Raw genomic sequence first — 19679 nt, 5'->3', positions numbered from 1 at the left:
TTCTGCATCAGTACATGCTTGGAATTTCTTTGTGTAATGCCCTGCAATGTTATCCCCTATTGTAGTTTATTGATGTCACATACATTACTTCATGAAGTCCTTACCTTTCTTCTATTTTTGTCTCCCTCTCTCTCACTATCTATCTATCTCTCTGTCTCTTCCATATTTCCCTCCTCTCATATGTCTTTCTCCTATCTTTCTCTCTCTCTATCTCTATCTGCTTCCTTCCTCTTTATCTCTCTCCATTGTCTTTTGCTCTCATTTTTATTTCACAACTATTTTAGTCTGCAAGTTTGTAGCCACAGAGCTTCAGGAAAGCATGGCAGAGACCGGGAGGACGTCCGACGTCTTGCATCTTGGTTACCGTATCGACCGCCCCAAAAAAGACATCAAGTACAAGAACTCGTAAGTCTGACTCCAATAAAAGACCAATGAATTAAAAGCAACTGTGATGCATCTTTTTTAAATGTATTTTTCAGAAATATTCCCTTTTCATGAGTTTCAGAGTTGCAGTTGTATTTGTACAATTTGTCGGTAGGATATATGATTATTATTTATTTTTAGATTCACTCAGATCGAATGAATTACTTCCAAATTTTAGTATTCACAATCTTTAATGAGGCATCACTTTAGACACGGTGTCAGTCTGAAGAAGAGACACGAATCATGGCAGTTTGAGACTTGTGGTACTGATCAGAATTTATAGTCTGTAAAGTCTCTATTCTACATAGTTCCTCTGCATGAGAAAGCATTCCTGTAAGCAAACAAACGTCTCCTTAAAGGACAAGTTCACCTTTATAAACATAAGGATTGAGAAAATGCAGCAATATTAGTAGAACACATCAGTGAAAGTTTGAGGAAAATTGGACAATCGATGCAAAAGTTATGAATTTTTTAAATTTTTGTGTTGGAACTGCTGGACGAGGAGACTACTACAGCTTGTGAATCATATGCGTACAACAGTATAAAGAAAATGTAAAGAAAATTCAACATATTTTCATTTTTTTCGCATAATAAAAGAGCATTTGACTTGCCTCTTTCTAAAGGTAGGGGGAATAATATTACCCATGACATATGTCGGTAACGAGTCAAGGGAATGTGTATTTTTTTCAAAATATGCAATTTTGTGAAATTCTCTTTATATTTTCCTTATATTGTTGTACGCATGTGACATCGTACACTGCAGTAGTCTTCCCATCCAGCGGTTACTGCACAAAAACTTCAAAAATTCATAACTTTTGAACGGATGGTCCGATTTTCCTCAAACTTTCAATAATGTGTTCTACTAATATTGCTACATTTTCTCGATCCTTATGTTTGTGAAGGTGAACTTGTCCTTTAAAATCTAGTGTTGGGTGGGGGTGGGGTGCTGGTTACCCCTTTGTCTAGCCTTTGATGATGCTTTTTCCTCTTTTTCTCTTCTTTCTACTTCCTCTTTCAACTTTCACTTTGTCATTTTCTTCTTCCTTTTCTTCTTCTTTTTTTGTCCTTCTCTTCCTCTTCCTCCTTTTTCCTCTGTCTTTATTACCTCTGCCAAGGGAGGAGGTTATGTTTTCGTTACCGTTGGTTTGTGTGTTTGTTCGTTAGTTAGTTAGTTTGTCTGTGTGCCAAATAACTCAAAAAGTAGTGAACGGATTGGGATGAAACTTGCAGGAAAGGCTAAGAATGACACAAGTAACAAATGATTAACTTTTGGTAGTGATCCGAGAAATTGGGGGGAATTTATGAAGGATTTTTTATATTTTGGCAGTTAGGGTCAATGAACTTGGGAGTTCGGCTGCGCGTATTTGAGGTTTGCATGCGCGCACTAAAGTGCGTACCATGGTGCGTACTCTAGTTTCTGCTAGGGCCAGGCGTGCCGTGCAGCAGAGGGTTTATGACGTAACAAAGGCTCCTATATTGGGAAATCGGGCGACTTTCTATGCTATAAGTACGTGTGGGTGGAAATCCTGGTATCTCTATGGAAGAACAAGATCAGTGGAGGATATGAGCTGCATGCTTGGCGGAGGTCTGCGCTCTCAGAGTGGCTCTCTAGTTTTCTTTATTTTCTTCCCTTCTTTTTATGTTTTCCCATTTTGCTTACTCTTCTTCTTGTTCTTTCTTCCTTTTCTTTATCTTATATTTCTCCAATTTTCTTTTTCTTCCCTCCTTTACCTCTTTTTTCTCATTCTGCTTTCACTTTGTCTGCTTTTATGTTCATTATTTTCATCTCAATCTTTCTCCCTCCTTTTCATCTTTTTCCCTGGATCCTTCCTCTGTCTCTTTCTTCATCTTTCCCATCTTCTTTTTTCTTCTCAATATTCTTTTTCTCTCCCTTTATCACAGAGCTTTAAGAGGAAAAAAGCTCAGATTTTATAAGAATGAAGGGAATTTGTTTTGTGGAGAGAATGTAGTTACAGAGGTTTTCTTGTTTTGCTGTTACTCTACATGAATAGGATCAAATCCTTGACCAAGTGAAAAAGGAGGAACTAACCTAAGATTTGCAGCCACATCCTATACTGCTTTCTGATAATTTTTACAAATTGATTATGCGATCTTATTCACATAGAGTTACAGCAAAAACAGAAAACCAGTGTACAGCTCAGATTTTGTTGTTCTGTGCCATCCTGGCTCTTATCCTGCTGTAGACTTTCATTTTCTTTTTTTAACACAGCGATGTTTCTGAGCTTTATTTTACAAGAAAGAATTATTCTTCACACTAGGAAGTCTGATTATTAAGATCATTTCCTTCAGAGCTGGGATAATCTTCCATTCTATTCAGAACAATAAGGTTCATTAGGCATTGTGCTCATTTCCTTCAACTGGGAAGACAGCAGTTACAGGCTGACAAGAACAAGACGCTTGGTCTGTGCGTGTGTGTGTGTGTGCGTGTGTGTGTGTGTGTGTGTGTGTGTGTGTGTGTGTTAGATGATTTCATGAAGCACAAAAATGTTTAGTGGGAACAGAGGCTCCAACTCTCACTTTTTGTGGCCATTTTTTTGCAAAATCTCCCACTCTCCAGCTTTAGTTTGAATTTCTCCCTGCTTTAGCTGTCTTTCTTCCACTAGGGACATAATTTCTCCCATGTAAAATATGTAAGATTTAGCATTCTCCTGCCTTACTTTGTGTATGTCATGTACAAAAATAAGGCTTAGATTATATAGATAGCACCAGAGTGCAGAGGTTTTTGTTTGTTCTCCGTTTTCTTTTTCTTGAAATTAATGTTAAAGTTTATGTACAGTCATGTCAGTATTTGTTACAACAATGCTTATGGCCCTGATGATGATATTACCAGCTCATCAAATTTGCATTTCGTTGATGTAGATGTCGTTGATCTACAAAAACAGGATCAATTTGAAGTTCAAAATTCCAGAACTTTCCAATCAAATTTTGAAAAAAAAATCCCACCATTCAGTTCCTGTGATTTACTTCATCCATCAAAGCCAACTTCAATGTGGTGGGATTTGTATTCTTTAATTTGCTGTGGGAATTTAGTCTCAATTATTCATCAGTCTGCTAGAAAACGTGTGCTGTATTACTCTCAGTTCACTGTGCCAGTTTGCCTTTGCTAACTCCTTTCTTTGCTGTTAGCTAGGCTGAGTGAGCTGTGAAAGTCGAGTATAAAGTGTTTGGTTGGATGGTGATGGAGTGTCTATGATTCACATTTCGAAGTACAAATTCAAGCACAAATATAAACACTGCCACTTCATTGTGTTTCGAAGTGTGAAAATTTAAATGAACAGAAGAATTCAAAAGCCATGATTAGTAGAAGCAATTGCACTGCAAATGTACAGATTTTTTAATTGCTAAACTGCTGAATGCATGCAATAAATATGAGAATTACTGCTGCACAAATTGTAGCTGCTGTTAATGATGGTACCGTACTATAAAAGTGTTAACCATTTTGCATGTGTGTGGAGAGTTGATTCTCACATTTAAAAATTAGATGTACTGGATGAGTCACTGAAGACACTGCCACTGTGTAACATGGACCCACAGTGTTGTGAATCCTGAATTTTGATGTTTAGGGATGTTCAATATTGCACAGATGGACCATTTTCTTGCGTGATTTTGACTACCAGATGAAAAATAAGATACTCTTTCTGAATGCAAAGGAAGGATATTATATGGCAGAAAAAGGACAGAGACATGATGTAATGCATGTGACCTGTAGTGGTATTTTAGGACTGAAAAACACTGAAAACATGTACAAATAGGGAGTTTGATTCACATAATAGGAACAAGAATGTGAAAGCTTGGGACTAAAGGAAGTCCGCACCACTCTTAGTACACCATACTTTTTCATGTCAGTAAAAATATCTAAAGGAAGACCGAATTGCGTTAGTACTTCCTTTTTTATGAGAGTGTACTGATTTCTTTCATTTTCACTCTCAAAATTCTCCACAGTTTACAGAGCATTGTTAACCCATTGCATTTTTGATTCTTGAACTTCCTCCATCTTAAGTGCACATCCTGTTCCCATAGCAACGGGGCGGGGCAGCACCTACCCATTTGAAACCTTTTAGATAGCTCCTAGTGTTGTCTTGTAATGCCAATCTCTGCTACAAATGCGTTAAGGAGTAAAATTCACAGTATTTTGCAGGGGTATAGACACAATGATCACATACACATGGAGATTAAAATGACAGGTTCAAGTGATAAAGAATGATATATAATAGGCAATGAAACATACCCATAACCAACTTCCCCTCCCCTCAAAAAAAAAAAGATAACAATGTCAACAGGAAAGAAAAAAAAATCACACTTTTTCATGCACACATCATGCAGTGAGCTCCATTTTTGTGACTAGATCCCACACAGACACATGCAAGAGAATCCATATATTGTTCAGGGAATGAAAGGTCAAAGACAAAGAAAAAAAAAATTGGATGATAGTAGATAATAATGAGGCTATTTCCTTTCTTTCTTTGTAGTTTGATTTGGTCTGTCAGTGCATGTAGAATTGTCTGGATTCAGTTTGGAGAAAAAATGATGGCTTTTATGGGCAGTTGAAATGACTTGGTGACCATTACATTAGCAATTTAACCATTTCAATATTGAAGACATTGTCCATATGGGGCTGTTTTGTGACAGGCAAATACAGCTATACATTGGAAGACTGCTGATACCAGAAACACTACATCTACAGGCATATTATGCATGCTGGGCAGAATCCATCATGAAGTATTGAGGCATACCAGGGTACTTCATTATGTGTGTGGAGGGGGAGGGGGGGTTGGGGGTTGGGGGAGGGGGAGTGAGGGTGAAAGCGATGATGTTTGAAGGAGAAACCATACATGTATGGAAATTAATGCATATTTGCAGTTGTGCAAATGGTTGGTAAGGACTAGAATACATGAGTTGCCAGGACAAGAGAATAGCCTGAGGCTTCTATAATCCATGCAAGGATTTAGGATTATAGGAAGCACACAATGACACAATGGTGCTAAGCTCTACAAAGAAACTATTCTAATAGTGACTGTGTGGAAGCTTCTTCACAAACCATGCTATCACCTAGATTTATATAAAACCAGTAACCTCCATGATTATGATAATAATTATTTGATGGTCTTATTTACCCAGGGTAGCCTCTTCATTGTTAGCACTTTTTCTGCCGGAGGTTGCAAATCTCAAAAGGCAGTTTCCATAGCGACATTGGATGCTGACTATCATCACAATGTATCATTGTGGATAAGATACATGCCAGTAAACAGAGTCTGTAGTTGGAAATAAATGTCTCAGGAGACACTGAACATTGTGAGTGGCTTTTTAAAGTAGCCATGTCATTGCAAGTTTAATGTCTCCAGACCATAGTCGTAGTGTATCTACCCTCTTTGAAAGTGAGAGTTGTGTAAGAAAGGTGCTGGTGCAAAAAGCCCCCCCCCCAAAAAAAAAAAAAAAAAAACAAAAAACAAAAAACAAACAAACAAACAAACAAACAAACAAAAACAAACAAAAACAAAAACAAAACATTGTTAAACTCCTATGTACAACCCATAGACAAGCAAGCAAACAAATCCAACAATTATACATACATACATGTATATATTTCTTGACAAGAATGTCAGAGATCATATAAAGGTATGATTGCCTGAGCTGAGTCTTTTTTTTGGGGGGGGGGAGGGGAGGGGGATGTCAATTTTATGTTTCATCTCAAGGGATCAGCAAAATACAAATTAGTCAAACTTGCTATCAATCTATCAGTACTTACTCAACTATTTCAATTGTGACAGATATTTCATTCATGCCTTTAGACATAGTCTGAATGTGTGTATTATTGGCCTATTCATGTAATTTTATCTTTAAAAAAATAGTGAGTCATTTCAATGGGGCTGAAGACCTCTTGAATGTGGTTGTCCATGTAAAGCCGTGCAAACTTATGTACTGGAGTATTACATGATCATGAGGCATTTTCACATCAGCCCGATAAAAATCCAAGCTAGAGATATTTTACGCGATCGCAAATTAGCACGCTATTTCATTTCCTATTCACATCAGCCCAAAGAGAATTAGCCTGAAATTTTTTTGAGCTAACTCGACAGCTGAGCATGTGCAAACAGTTTCGGGTATACCAGTAGAGCGTGCGCTTTCAAAAAAATTACCCGCGTGATCGCCATCACACACGCTAGGCATGATGGGATGCATCACACTAATTTTTTTAGGCAATTTCACATTTTGTTATCGAGTAGTGCGCTAGTTCGCGAGTTATCCTGCTATTTCGGATATTTTCAAGTTGTACTCGAAATATTTTCTCGATCAGAGGGATAAAATTAGCGTGCTAATTTGCATTCACATTATCAAATAGCGCGCTATTTCGTGATCGGGGTAAACTAATTTCCCAAGTCAGAAAATAGCGCGCTATTTCGAAACTTCAGGCTGATGTGAAAATGCCTACTGAGCAAAACGACATTAGATGAGAATCTTGAATATCACAGATGTGCTGAGTTGTTAAGCAGGACAGAATGAACAATAAAATTGTATTCATTTCACATATCGGTAACCTGTTGTGTGGTTATGAATACTGCTGTAACATGCTAAACTGTTCTGCTAGCATTTGTTTCATTTTCTCCTTTTCAAAAACAAACAAGCCAATAAATGATCATTGTAAAGATAGAACTTCGCTGTTGGTACAAGTATGTTTCAGGGAAGGATCCAGGAATTCCGTGAAGAGGGGGCGCGTTTACAAAATTAAAGGGGGTCGCACGCACCCCTCCCCCATTTTTTCTTTTTATTTCTTTTGTTTCCACAAAAAATAAAGAGGGGGCGTGCGCCGGTTGCGGTCCTCCCTGGATCCGTCACTGTGTTTAATTCAAATGAAAACCCCCTCAGGTGTAAAAAAAAAGTCATTAGTCCCACATGGGCACATTTTTGATACATTATCATGAGGGAGTGGATAATCCCCAGTTATGGACAAAAATCTGTGTTATCAGTGAAAAAAACAAACAAAATCAAACACAAAACATACTAGTAGTTCTACCAATTGATGTAGAGTATGGATTACTGTATTTGCTGTACAGTATTAAAACAGTTAAAGAATCTGTTTGTTGTTTTTTGTGAGACAGAGAGTTGAGGTTTTGTTGTTTTTGTCGAGCCCACCGGAGGTGAGGGGAGACTAAGGGATCGCCTGCAGCGTCTATCTGTCTGTCGTCCGTCGGTTCCGTCTGTCCGTCGTCCGTCCGTCCGTCGTCTGTCCGTAACACTACAAAAACTTGAATAACTCTTTACTCTGGGCTTCAATTGCAATCAAACTTTGAGGGAAGAGGGGTCATACAAAGTTTCACATTTTACCATACATGAAGGTCACCTCAAGGTCAAATCTCACAGGCAGGGGTCAATGAACTTTAGGGCCCAATGTTAAGTTTTTATGGCGCGTTTCTATTATGGGTCATAACTTTTGATCCATAACTCCATTTGTGACCAAACTTGGATGGTAGATGTCCCTTGGGGAGTGGATGGTCACCACAAGGTCAATGGTCACAAGCATGGGTCAACGAACTTTTACAGCCAAATGTTAAGTTTTTAATAGCGCATTGCTATTATGGGTCATAACTTTTGATCCATAGGTCCATTTGTGACTAAACTTGGATGGTAGATGTCCCTTAGGAAGCGGATGGTCATTACAAGGTCAAAGGTCACAAGCAGGGATCAACAAACTTTTAGAGCCCAATGTTAAGTTTTTATGGCACGTTTCTATTATGGGTCATAACTTTTGATCCATAACTCCATTTGTGACCAAACTTGGATGGTAGATGTCCCTTGGGGAGAGGATGGTCACCACTAAGTCAATGGGCACAAGCATGGGTCAACGAGTTTTTAGAGCCCAATGTTAAGTTTTCATGGCGCATTTCTATTATGGGTCATAACTTTTGATCCATAGGTCCGTTTGTGACTAAATTTGGATGGTAGATGTCCCTTGGGGAGTGGATGATCACCACAAGGTCAAAGGTCACAAGCAGGGGTCAACAAACTTTTAGAGCCATTGTTAAGTTTTTATGGCGCGTTTCTATTATGGGTCATAACTTTTGATCCATAGGTCCGTTTGTGACTAAACTTGGATGGTAGATGCCCCTTGGAGAGTGGGTGGTCACCACAAGGTCAAAGGTCACAGGCAGGGGTCAACGAACTTTAAGGGCCCAATGTTAAGTTTTTATGGCACGTTTCTTTTTTGTCATAGATTTTTACCCTTATGTATCTCTTTTTATCTGTTATATCTCTTTTTTATCTGTTATATCCCATTCGCTTACAATTTCTTGTATGCGAATGGGCGAGACACATTATGGCACTTGCCTTGTTTGTTGGTTTTTTTTCCAGAGAGCTGAGACTGGTTGAGGTGATGGATGAAGTTTGTCCAAGGATTCTACATTACAACATTCATGCCGAGAGGGAATCATCAAGAAGGTTAGTACATGGTCATCAACTCACCGTCTAAATGATATCATAGACATTCTACTTTGCAGAGCTCTGTGTAGAACACTTGGTAGGGCATTGTGACCTAGTGGATATTGGTATGTACTACATATTCAATGAGAAGGTCTAATGTTTATGCCTCGTCAAGACGCCTTGTGTCCCTTATAGCAGGGCTCAACACTAACTAACCCCAGCCCTCATTGCAGTAATAGGGTGATATTACATAGACACAACGACATTTTGAAAATTTTTATGTGTTTTTTTTGCTTGCCTTGGTGACTTCTTCCTGGATTGAATGATGCAAAGGAACTGTGCAGTGTCGACTCGTGAATCGTAATATATGATTTTTAGACAAATGCGTTTTCTAAATTTTACTTTTTGCATCCATCATATGCTTTAAAATAAACTTTCTCTTATTTTTTTTTTAAGTTTGGTTAACACAGCCTTAGTGATGTGTAAACAGTCCTTGCATTGTATTGTTTTATTTTTTTTTTTCACAAGAAACCATGATTTTTTTTCTTAAGTCTTTTGTGTGGAAATGGAGGATTGTGAATGTGAAAACGAGTCTGCATTGATCCACAGTCAAGTCTTTTTTTCTGTTCCAGGTTTGCCAAGGGAACAAGTGAAACCATGGGCACCCTCCACGGCCTGGTTGACAAAGGGGTCAAAGTTGAACTCGGCATCCCATATGAAATGTGGGATGAGCCATCGGCTGCTGTGACCAAGATGAAACAATATGTGAGTTGGATTTTTGTCATGTTCAATCTTAGAGCAAACTAGAACACTGTGGTGTCATAAATATGGACCTGGACTCTTCAGTTTGGAGTTCAAATCCCACTTGGGTATAGTAGGTATATCTTTAAATTGACCTCATTGTAGACAATTCCTTTTCACTGCAGTCTCATTCCTGCAAATGTTTAATTGAACAGTTTTGTAACTGAGCACAGATTAGTAATGTAGCTGAATTTTTGTACCAAGATATCTTTCAAAGTAATCTCTCCCTTGGTCTATTGCAAATGATCAGGAGATAATAGATATACCAGAATTATAAACACACTCATATTTTATGCAAGTTTTGACAAAATTATATGACTCATGAGAAGGCTGTGAAGGATTTATTGACAGAAACCAAGAAAAAATGTGGACCTACATCCTTTCATAATGAAGAAGTACCCTGGCACGAAACCGTCAAGAGGTAATATATTTGTAGGTGCTTCATGCTTGGGATATGGAAAGTAGTGTGTGTGTGTGTGTGTAAGTGTGTAAGAGAGAAAAAACAAACAAATGATTATTTCTCACAAACATTTGACAAAATTCCAGTTGATTTCTTTTCAGTGTACCTGTTTGAGAACCAACATGATTTCCAAAAATGGCTATTTTTTTTTTGATGGAAGTATAAACAGGTTTATGGTTATTGAAAGCAATTTCTATTATGAATCTCTGTCTGATGTGTATTATTTTCTGTTTTCTGACAGTGTGACACACTGATTGAGGAGCATGAAGAAACAATAGAGAACTGGTTCTTCAAAACAGACCAATCCAAATCTCTTTCTGATTATCTTTGTCGTGAAAGAGTATTATCCAAGAAAGATTCAGGTGAGTCATTGGCAATCTTAAGTCACAATTCCTCCTTAACATGTAAAGTCCATCTTGGCTCTTCTGCAGAAACCATTATCTTATTGAATTGGCACCTCTGATTTTCATAGTTTATCAAAAATTTATAATATGTGATTTTGAAATTGCAGATGTGATTCTTATCTATCCTGCTGTAAAAAGATTAGATGGAAGTTCAAATTGTATTTGAATTCATTAGATCTTCACAATACCAGGAAAGAATATACAAAGTATTGCCAATTTGAGGGAGGAACAGGAACTATATTCTTCAAAAATGAGTTTCAATTTAAGAATCAGCTATACAATATGTAAGAATTAAGAGGCTTTAAATATTTACATATGAACAGCAAGGAGCTTAAAAGAAAGTTTTTTTTTTTTCATGCCAAACTACGAGGCAGTATAGATGAATAAATGATGTCAGATTAAAAATTAACCAAACCACGGAAATGTTACGAGGTGTGAGTGAAATCCACTTCATGTTGAAGTGGACTTCCATAAATAAAGCAGGATCAGCAAACAACAGGAAAAGTCTCATCAAAAGTAGCCATTGATTAGTATTAGGGTCTACTATCAAGTTTTAATATCTCTTTAGCAATCTCTTTGTGGAGGAGAGAGGGTTTAATGTTACATGTCTTGTTTGTACACTGCTACAGCATACCTTAAAGGGAAGATAAACCCCAAGAGCAATGTGGATTGAGTGAAAGCAGTAACATTAGTAGAACACATCAGTGAAAGTTTGAAGAAAATCGGACAATCGATGCAAAAGTTATGAATTTTTAAAGTTTTGGTGTTGGAACCGCTGGACGAGGAGACTACTAGAGGTTATGACGTATGAGTGGACAACAATACCAAGAAAATATAAAGAAAATTCTACAAAAATCCATTTTTCATGAAAATTACAAATTCCATCAACTTGATATTGACATATGTTTAGGGTAGCAGTATTCCCCCTGCTTTCTGAAAGAGGTTGGTCCATTGCTCTTTCATTATTCTAGAAAAGTGAATTTTTGTTGAATTTCCTTTATATTTTCTTTGTATTGTTGTCCACTCATACGTCATATCCTATAGTAGTCTCCTCATCCAGCGGTTCCAACACCAAAACTTTAAAAATTCATAACTTTTGCATCGATTGTCCGATTTTCCTCAAACTTTCACTGATGTGTTCTACTAATGTTGCTGCTTTCACTCAATCCACATTGCTTTTTGGGTTTACCTTCCCTTTAAGGACCATCATGAAGTATGTGTGTATAATAGAATTCAAAAACCCTTGCACAGTCAGACCGCAGCACGTATGCTAATGAGCCGATCCGGCAAGATTTATTCAGCACTCTTGTTGACGATCTTTGCGTTCGAAAGGTGTCTCGTCGTGCGAGATTTTGCAAGAGTTTGACAGGGCTATGGTTTTCACAGTGTAGCGACTTGTACATACATTCATCATGGCTACAAGTCACGGTAAATTGTTCTGCAGACTCTGATCTTTATTATTGACACTAAATTTGCATATAACATCGGATCTTATCATGACGATATAATCAGTTGAATTTGCGTAAATTTTACCTGCTTTTCACGGAAGATTTTGTCGTCTAAAGTTCGTTTTTGGTTCCTGACCGGTTTAAGAAACTGTTGTTTCTGATTTTGGCTTTTTCGTAGAGAGGAAACTTAGATACTCATCATATATTGGAGTCAAGGAGATGCAAGCATGATTTATACTAGTTTTTCTGTTTTGAAATGTCTGTAAAATTCACTCCTAAGCTGGAAGTATGCTCCACACAAAGTGTACAGTGGCGCGAAAGAGCTTTCTCATTGGACAGTGCTTGCATTCAGCACTTGAACTTGGCTTGAACTACAAGCGTGCCAAGAAACCTCAAGTGGCATCAAACCGTTATGTAGCAGTGTAATGACGTAATGCAAGCGTTGAATGCAAACGCTGTCCAATGAGAGAGCTTACTCTTGAGATTGCACGGTTTCAAGCTGATCAGCACTGACATCGATGCATATTTTACTGGTTCCTGACCGGTTTAAGCAACAAATTGTCAAGATGTTTACATGTATAGAAAGATTAGGAGAGAGACTACCAAATAATGCATTTTCATTGAGATGCAAAGTGAATTCGGTATTCTTTTGACGTCTTGAACGTGTACTGCACGAATTACTTTTTTCATCACTTTTCAAGCTCAAATTACGCTATGATATTTTTCATTTACAATAATTTGAGTAACATGTGACAATAGTTTACATATTTTCCTTGAATTTGCTACCAAATTTGTGAATATAAGGTGTATTTTTGTTGCCGAAAGCCAAAGGACAAAATCCCCTTCCGCAGCTCATTACGTATGCAAGCCTAGAACGGGCTTGCATATGAGTTGAATAAATACGAGCGAATTATCGGGTGCTGCGGTCTGACTGTGCATTACTTCAAATTTGATACTGTTTTGCCCCATGATTAAAGAAACTACCTTCAGTTTTAAGTTTGCCTTACAAATTTCTTTCTTTGTTTCAGTTACAGCAAGATCAGGATATATTTTGAATGATATAAAATTACAAAATGTAATTTTATATAAAGAATCACATATCACTGTTACTGCATGATGAAGAAGATTTACTGCCAGGCTGATTTAAATTTCCTCATCAGCTGATATTTGTGGAACATAGACATTGTTATTGTGATTTGTTTTGTTTGCATGCACTTGTCTTCCATCTCCTCATAATCCTTGTTTCTGTCATGCTATGCTGGACTTGGCTCAATTCTACCACCAGATTTCAGATAACTTAATGTTTAGATTAGGAATTATGATAAATAATGATGATAATGGTAATGATGATGATAGTAATATTACTGTTATCATTATTGATATATCAGTATTATAATTAATCATTTGTTGACCACAGAAATTGTATAAATAAATATATGTGTATTCCAATGCACTGCAAAAGTAATGCTTTTCTGTGCTATTCTGAATAATTCAATGTTTAGATATTAAATGAATATTAAATCCAGAAATCATGGTACCTTCTTTCTGAAATGAAGAATACCAAGTATATAACTATGTGAATGTTAATAGAGGAGATATCATACAAGTGGGACTTTTTCTAATGCATCCTCAAAAACTTTTTGAAATCCAAGAATGTCTGGAGGAAATCTGGACTGGTCAAGAGAAGATAGACTTCAGCAAGGAAGCGGAAGAGGAGCGAGAGGAGGAGAAAAGGAACGAAGAAATCAAGACAAAGAAGAAGAGAGAAAAGGAGAGAATGAAGAAAGAGAAGGAAAAGAAGAAGAAGGAAATCAAGAAAAAGGCGATGATGAAGGGTGACGAGGATCCCTTGGAGAAAGAGGAGTTTCAGAGGCGGCAGAAGAACACTGAACTCTGATCTGTTATCATCCGTCATTATTAGCAAGCTTTAGATCTGTGAGGCAAACGATATGATGACACAGCTTCTGTGGTTGGACAATGGAAACATGTCTTGCGTGTGTGCCGAACACCATTTTTTGCCTAATTAGTATTGTCTTTATAGCATTCACGTCACAGATCTATAGCTTGCTATTTTGATGGTGGATACATGAGATGAATTAGCCACTAGAGGGGGCTGTTGCAATCTTGCCACTGTGTAGTATGCACCACCTTTCTGCATTTAAAGGTAATATTCTTTCCACTGAGAATGAATTCTGAATCCAAATGTTTCAAACATTCCTGAGCATGTGATGATTTAGTCTGAATCACAACTCAGTCATGGTGTATACCAAGTGTATGTGCAAAATGCTTAGACACCAAATGAAAATCATAAATCACAAGATCATGTGCAGTGCACAAAATTTTCATTTTGGTGGTCAGTAATGAATGAGAACTATGATGTTTCGAAGCAACAGATCAACCACATCTACCAAGTACATTTCATTGTATGATTCAGAACATGCACACACTAACAATGTGCAAATTGTATGGTACACACACACACACTAGAAATGTTCTGATCATATTTTCGCCATACACAAGCACATTTCAAACTGTTTGTTGTACAGTGCAAGGTCAACTCTGGTCTCCACAGAATTAACCTGACTTCACTGACAACTATCAAGGGTTTGCAATCATTAGTTCACATGTAGGAAATGAGCAACAGCTCCAGTTTTGCAGCACAAAGTAATGAAGATATCTCCTGTTCCCGCAATGACAATGATGATGTCTCAATTAAATTCAAATTAGTTTAGATCAGTTAGTCTTGTGTAAAGACACACACACACTTATTATTAGAAGTAGAAGCTTACACATGCAACATACACCCTGTATTTCCATAGTCTGTTTTTAAAATGTTATCAATTTTAAGGATATATCTTTCCTGGGGTCCTAGCAACAAGCTTCTCCATTAACCTGCTCCTGATGAATAGACTTTAATACTTGGAATCCCTGTACATACATTTGCTGTTGCTATGTCAGGCAAGCCTTGGGCAAACTTTCCCGGTTGTAAGGATCAACCCTTTTATGATAAATATGCCTACATTTCGAATATGTTTTAATAGTTCACTGGTCTATTTGTAAAACTTTTTTTTTTTCATTCTTTTAGCATTTTCTTCAAGTCTCATCACCATCATCTTATATGACATCATTTTGTGCCATCCATCTTGTCAGTGGTTTGGTGGGTGAAAAACTAGAAAAGTGCATTTAATTGCTTTAAATTATTCCCATGACTTTATTATCTGCTTGGCAAAAATAAAAATAGTATTAGTTTTATTAGAGATGGTGCCATGTTGGATGAATCATTTCCTAACAATTTTGGAGCTAGATTTGAGAATCTAGTCTTGATCAGCCACTGTTGTTAAAATTAACACCTTTGGATGAAGTTTGGTGTGGCTGTCTATACCCATGATGAAGGTTTACTATCAGTAGGTCTTGCTGCAAGAAGAAAAAGATACATCTCAAATTCCCCATGATGTGCTTCTTGAATGCTGTAGACCTATTGAAGTTACTTTGAAGTAGAAGAGTCTCATGTTCGATCAGGTCTTGTAACATTATTTCCATGAGCTCACCTAAATGAAGAATGTACCTTCGTATAATGAACCTGCTTTTTTTTTTTTGCACCACCTTGAAGGGAATGTGTTAATGAATTAACGTAATGAACTGAGAACCATGTTTCTCGTTTTGGTATGAGTAATTCAGGAGGAATTGTTCCTGAATCAGTAGAAGAGGATAGAGTGTTGCCGGAAAACAAACTGAATTTCATTTTTTAAAAATTTGTTTTGAACAGATAATTGTTTATGCTAGATATGTAGAGGGTGGTGAAATTCCTGATCTAGAACCACAATGAGGGTATAAAAAGGGAGAATTATCCCTTTTCTGAAGAAAAAGTCATCATGGAGGCAGTGCAAGGTGTGAGTATTACGTTTAGCAATAGACGTAAGTTACTTTTGCGAATATCGGTTGATTCACAAAAAACAGAAACATCATGAAATATAAAGTTTATAGAGTAAACTTGTGCTGACAACATTGAAGCTTTGACTTTAGCACACACAGCCCCTTTTAATGCGCACTGATGGAGAATAAAATGTCTAGCACTGTATACTGACCGTCATGTCTGTGTTTCTGTGTTCTCTCTTTGTTAGTAGACTTCTAACAACTCTGATTTAAAGGTGCTATTCAATGAGTTTATGTCTCAACATCACAAAACTTGTCATCTCACTCTCAAAGTGGTAGCAATGACTCCACTACATCTTGAATGCACGTGATCAAAGCCACAATTATATTGTACAGTGCAGTAGAAAATGTGACTGTGTAAAGTGACCTTTGTACCAAGTGAACTTTAAAACTGAGGATGTGATTGTGTCTCTATTTAATAACTTTGTAAAGTCAGTTTATGTACCCTAGTATAAAGTCATAATGAATATCTACATACACACACTATTTATGTCTTGTACTACCTTCATTAAACCTTTGTGTTTATGTTGATGCATTTGACTCTGTATAGCCACTCACAGTAATGGTGAGAAATTACAACACTAGCAAAACTATGGCAGTTTGGGGGAAGTTTCAGTGCAACAATGCCAAAAGCCACTTGAAACATGGCCAGAAAAATCACGGACTACATTCAAAAGAATGACATTCAATGTACAGCTTTTCTTTTCTAGCTTTGATCCAAACTGTTGAGGACGAGTCCCAACTATACTCGGGCAGGTGTCTATGGTAAATGCATGTTATAGCATATCAATCTGTCCTCGGTGGAATAAGTTTGCTGGGATGATTTGCATTGAGCATACTCCTGAAAAAGAAAATCATGTTTTTTGTCACATGACTTTTCTCTAAATGTCTGGATTCCATGGCTGGCTATGAGACATATACCAAAACTAACTAATTCGGGTATTATATATGTCATTATTCACAGTCGTGTGCAGATGACTGGCGAGTTCAACTAGCCATAATTTTGTGATCCAGAGCTCTGAAAGTTTTCTTTGCCATTTTCAATGTCACAACATTTCCAAACGTGTGAGAGTGACCCTACTGTGTAGGCTTTGTATATTTCACTCTAATCTGAAGGTGATTTGTGCACTACTCTTTGTGGATAAGAGTACTGTATACGCTGTTATTTTTTGCGTACAGATATTTTCGTGAAGGAGGAGGCCATAGAGGCTTTCACGAGATGTTGTTTTTGTGAATTGATGCCGATGCTTATTACGTAAATGCGCTATTACCCAAGTGCATGGAGACATTTTCGTCTGTTGTTAAATTCACGATCCAACTGTGATTCCTGAAATTCGCAAAAATAACAGCTTATACAGTAAATGACACATATGATTAGCTATAACTGTTCAGTTTGTTGACATACTTGTGTGAAAGCCTGTTACTGCAGTTGTTAGTTGTACAGTGTGTATATGTTCTATGTGTAATTTAGGAACTTTTTTTTTAAATGTCTGTGGTAGAGAACATTAAGATGAACATTGAAGACTTGCGTGCAGGTTACTCTACCCTCTAAAGATATCAATTTTTTTATTTAAGACATCAAAACAAATGCAGCGGCTCACCTCAGATTTCTAGTGAAAATTAGACTGACATTATGAGTATGGAAACACATTTGAATATAGATCTCATAGTCAAACATTTGGTGTGTCTAGTGGCATCTTAAAGCAACTGCAATCAAATAATCTAGATTTTATTGTTGTACAGATGAAATCTATTGTGCAGTGTGAGGAGTCTGAACTGATGCTATTTTGAAAAGTGCCTTATCATTGAAATTTATGAGACAAGCCGTGTTTAAACCGTGATGAGCCTTGGTTTGCATATGAGTGAGCTTTCATCCAGTATCAAAGCGTGTAAGAAATTTTTGGCAAAATTATTTGGCAAGCTCATATCCTCCAAATTAACCAAGTATTTTGAGGATATGACACATCAGTGTTATGATAGATCATGTTAAAGGAGATTACTGAAAACAGTTCAACTCATATGTTCTTGTGTTGTTCACATTAGATTTCAAAAGGATGGTCATATACACAAAATACAGAAATGCAGCAGAGCCAAGAATGCAGCAATTATTGCATCACTACTACTTTTTTTTTGAATAAACAAACACAAATGCCCTTTCATTACAGCTGACATTCAAAAAAGAAATGCGTTTTGTGCTGTGCATTTTATTCAATTTTCTTGATAACATTATTTGTGATTTCCATCATACAGGACTTCAATTAGTAGTATTTGAACTAAGTCATCTTGTGATGAGCTTAGAATTTCTGCGCTACTCAGTTGTATTATGGTACCGTCCTGCAGTAGAACTGCACTCCATGTTTTAGTTAACTTTAATAGGAAGAGTAAAAGTTCAAGTATGCAGACCAGTGAGATTCTACACGTTTGAGGCAAAAAGTGAAAGTTTGTGAAATGCTGAAGGGCATGTTCCTTGTACAATACACTGTACTGTGACATCAGTAATTCATTTGCGAATGAGACCAAAAGAAAATGAGAATGTAATTGCTTCACAACTCATACAGTAATTTCTACATAAAGGACAATAAGATCATTGTTAATGTGAAGAATTTAGTGCCCGTAGCACTCCAGTAACAAAATGATTATTACTGACAAATCGTTCATACTGTATGTGATTGCAGGATATTTTTTCTCAGATTCACATCAAATAAGTAAATTAAAAGAAAAAAAAGTGTGTTTGTGTTGTGAGAGCTCTTTTGCACCTAATATTGCTACTAGTATCTCACTGCTGTGTTTACTTGGTTTTTAATATGGAAGATATTTTAAAAAGTTTTCTCTTGGTGTTGGCTTGATGTGTATATTTTGAGGAAGTTTGAACTTGTTGACCAACTCTAATTTGCAATGTAAATGTTCCCACTGATTAAATGTTTTGATATCACAAGAAATTGAAAATATATTCTGTGTTTTTGTCATGAAGTGTTTGTATTAACAGGGCTGCCAACTCTCAGGCATTGAGTGTGAGACTCACACATTTTGGTCCTTTCTCACTCTAAAACTTTATTTCATTTGCATGCATTTCTATTGATCTCACTCATTTTGACTCCTAAATTATAGCATTGGCCTATGGGAGTTTTCACTCTCAACTAGTTTCCAGTGTTGGCAGCCCTGGTATTAATGAGGATTAGGCCTATGTGTGAGAATAGTCATATTAGTCATATAGTAAGGAGAGAAAGAGAGAGAGAGAAAGAGGGAACCAAATTCCATACTCAAAGTTTCAATATACTTTGTACCTCATAATATCTAAGTGTCATTTCTTTGAACTTATCATTTATTAAAAGTGGTTATCCTAAGAGTACACTGTCATCCAGTACTAAGAGACAGATGATAAAGCACATTCTAACATTCTAAGTGTAATTATTCTAGGTAGTCTTGATGTTAAAAGAGAATACACCCAAATATAAATTTACAATAATTGCTATTGCTGGATGTGATGTCATGCATGGACAATGATGTGTGCATATAAAAGGGAATTCATTTTTCATGCAGAAAGGAAATGCTCTTGATTTTGTGATTAACTGATATTGTGTCAAAGTTACTCTGAGAAAGTTGCTCTTGAAAATTATAATGAATATCAGGATATAATTTTCCAAAAGTTAGTATCTTAGGATCTGATACGTTATCTACAACTACAGACATTATTCCAGACAACAAGTTTGTGTACAGGTAGAATACCACAAAAAAAGGGGGAAAAAAAGAAAGAAAAATAGCCATAATTCACCT

The 19679-nt window shown here is 36.8% G+C and overlaps 1 protein-coding gene across 1 annotated transcript; it reads left to right on the top strand.

Annotated features, from left to right (window-relative positions):
• The first annotated feature begins 289 nt into the window (after positions 1 to 289).
• On the top strand, positions 290 to 14025 carry LOC139722501 (protein canopy 4-like). The gene is made up of 5 exons (XM_071633790.1): positions 290 to 405; positions 8791 to 8877; positions 9492 to 9624; positions 10362 to 10482; positions 13625 to 14025. The coding sequence occupies exons 1-5, from the start codon at positions 320 to 322 to the stop codon at positions 13867 to 13869; spliced, it is 672 nt and encodes a 223-aa protein (XP_071489891.1). The 5' UTR covers positions 290 to 319; the 3' UTR covers positions 13870 to 14025.
• Positions 14026 to 19679: the final 5654 nt, after the last annotated feature.

Source organism: Diadema antillarum, unplaced genomic scaffold (assembly GCF_040938485.1).
Source record: "Diadema antillarum isolate AM-2024a unplaced genomic scaffold, OU_Dant_1.0 scf00000166, whole genome shotgun sequence".
In the NCBI taxonomy this organism is placed as follows: Eukaryota; Metazoa; Echinodermata; class Echinoidea; order Diadematoida; family Diadematidae; genus Diadema; species Diadema antillarum.
The sequence above is the reverse complement of the archived record's forward strand: the minus strand, read 5'-3'. Positions and strand labels throughout refer to the sequence as shown.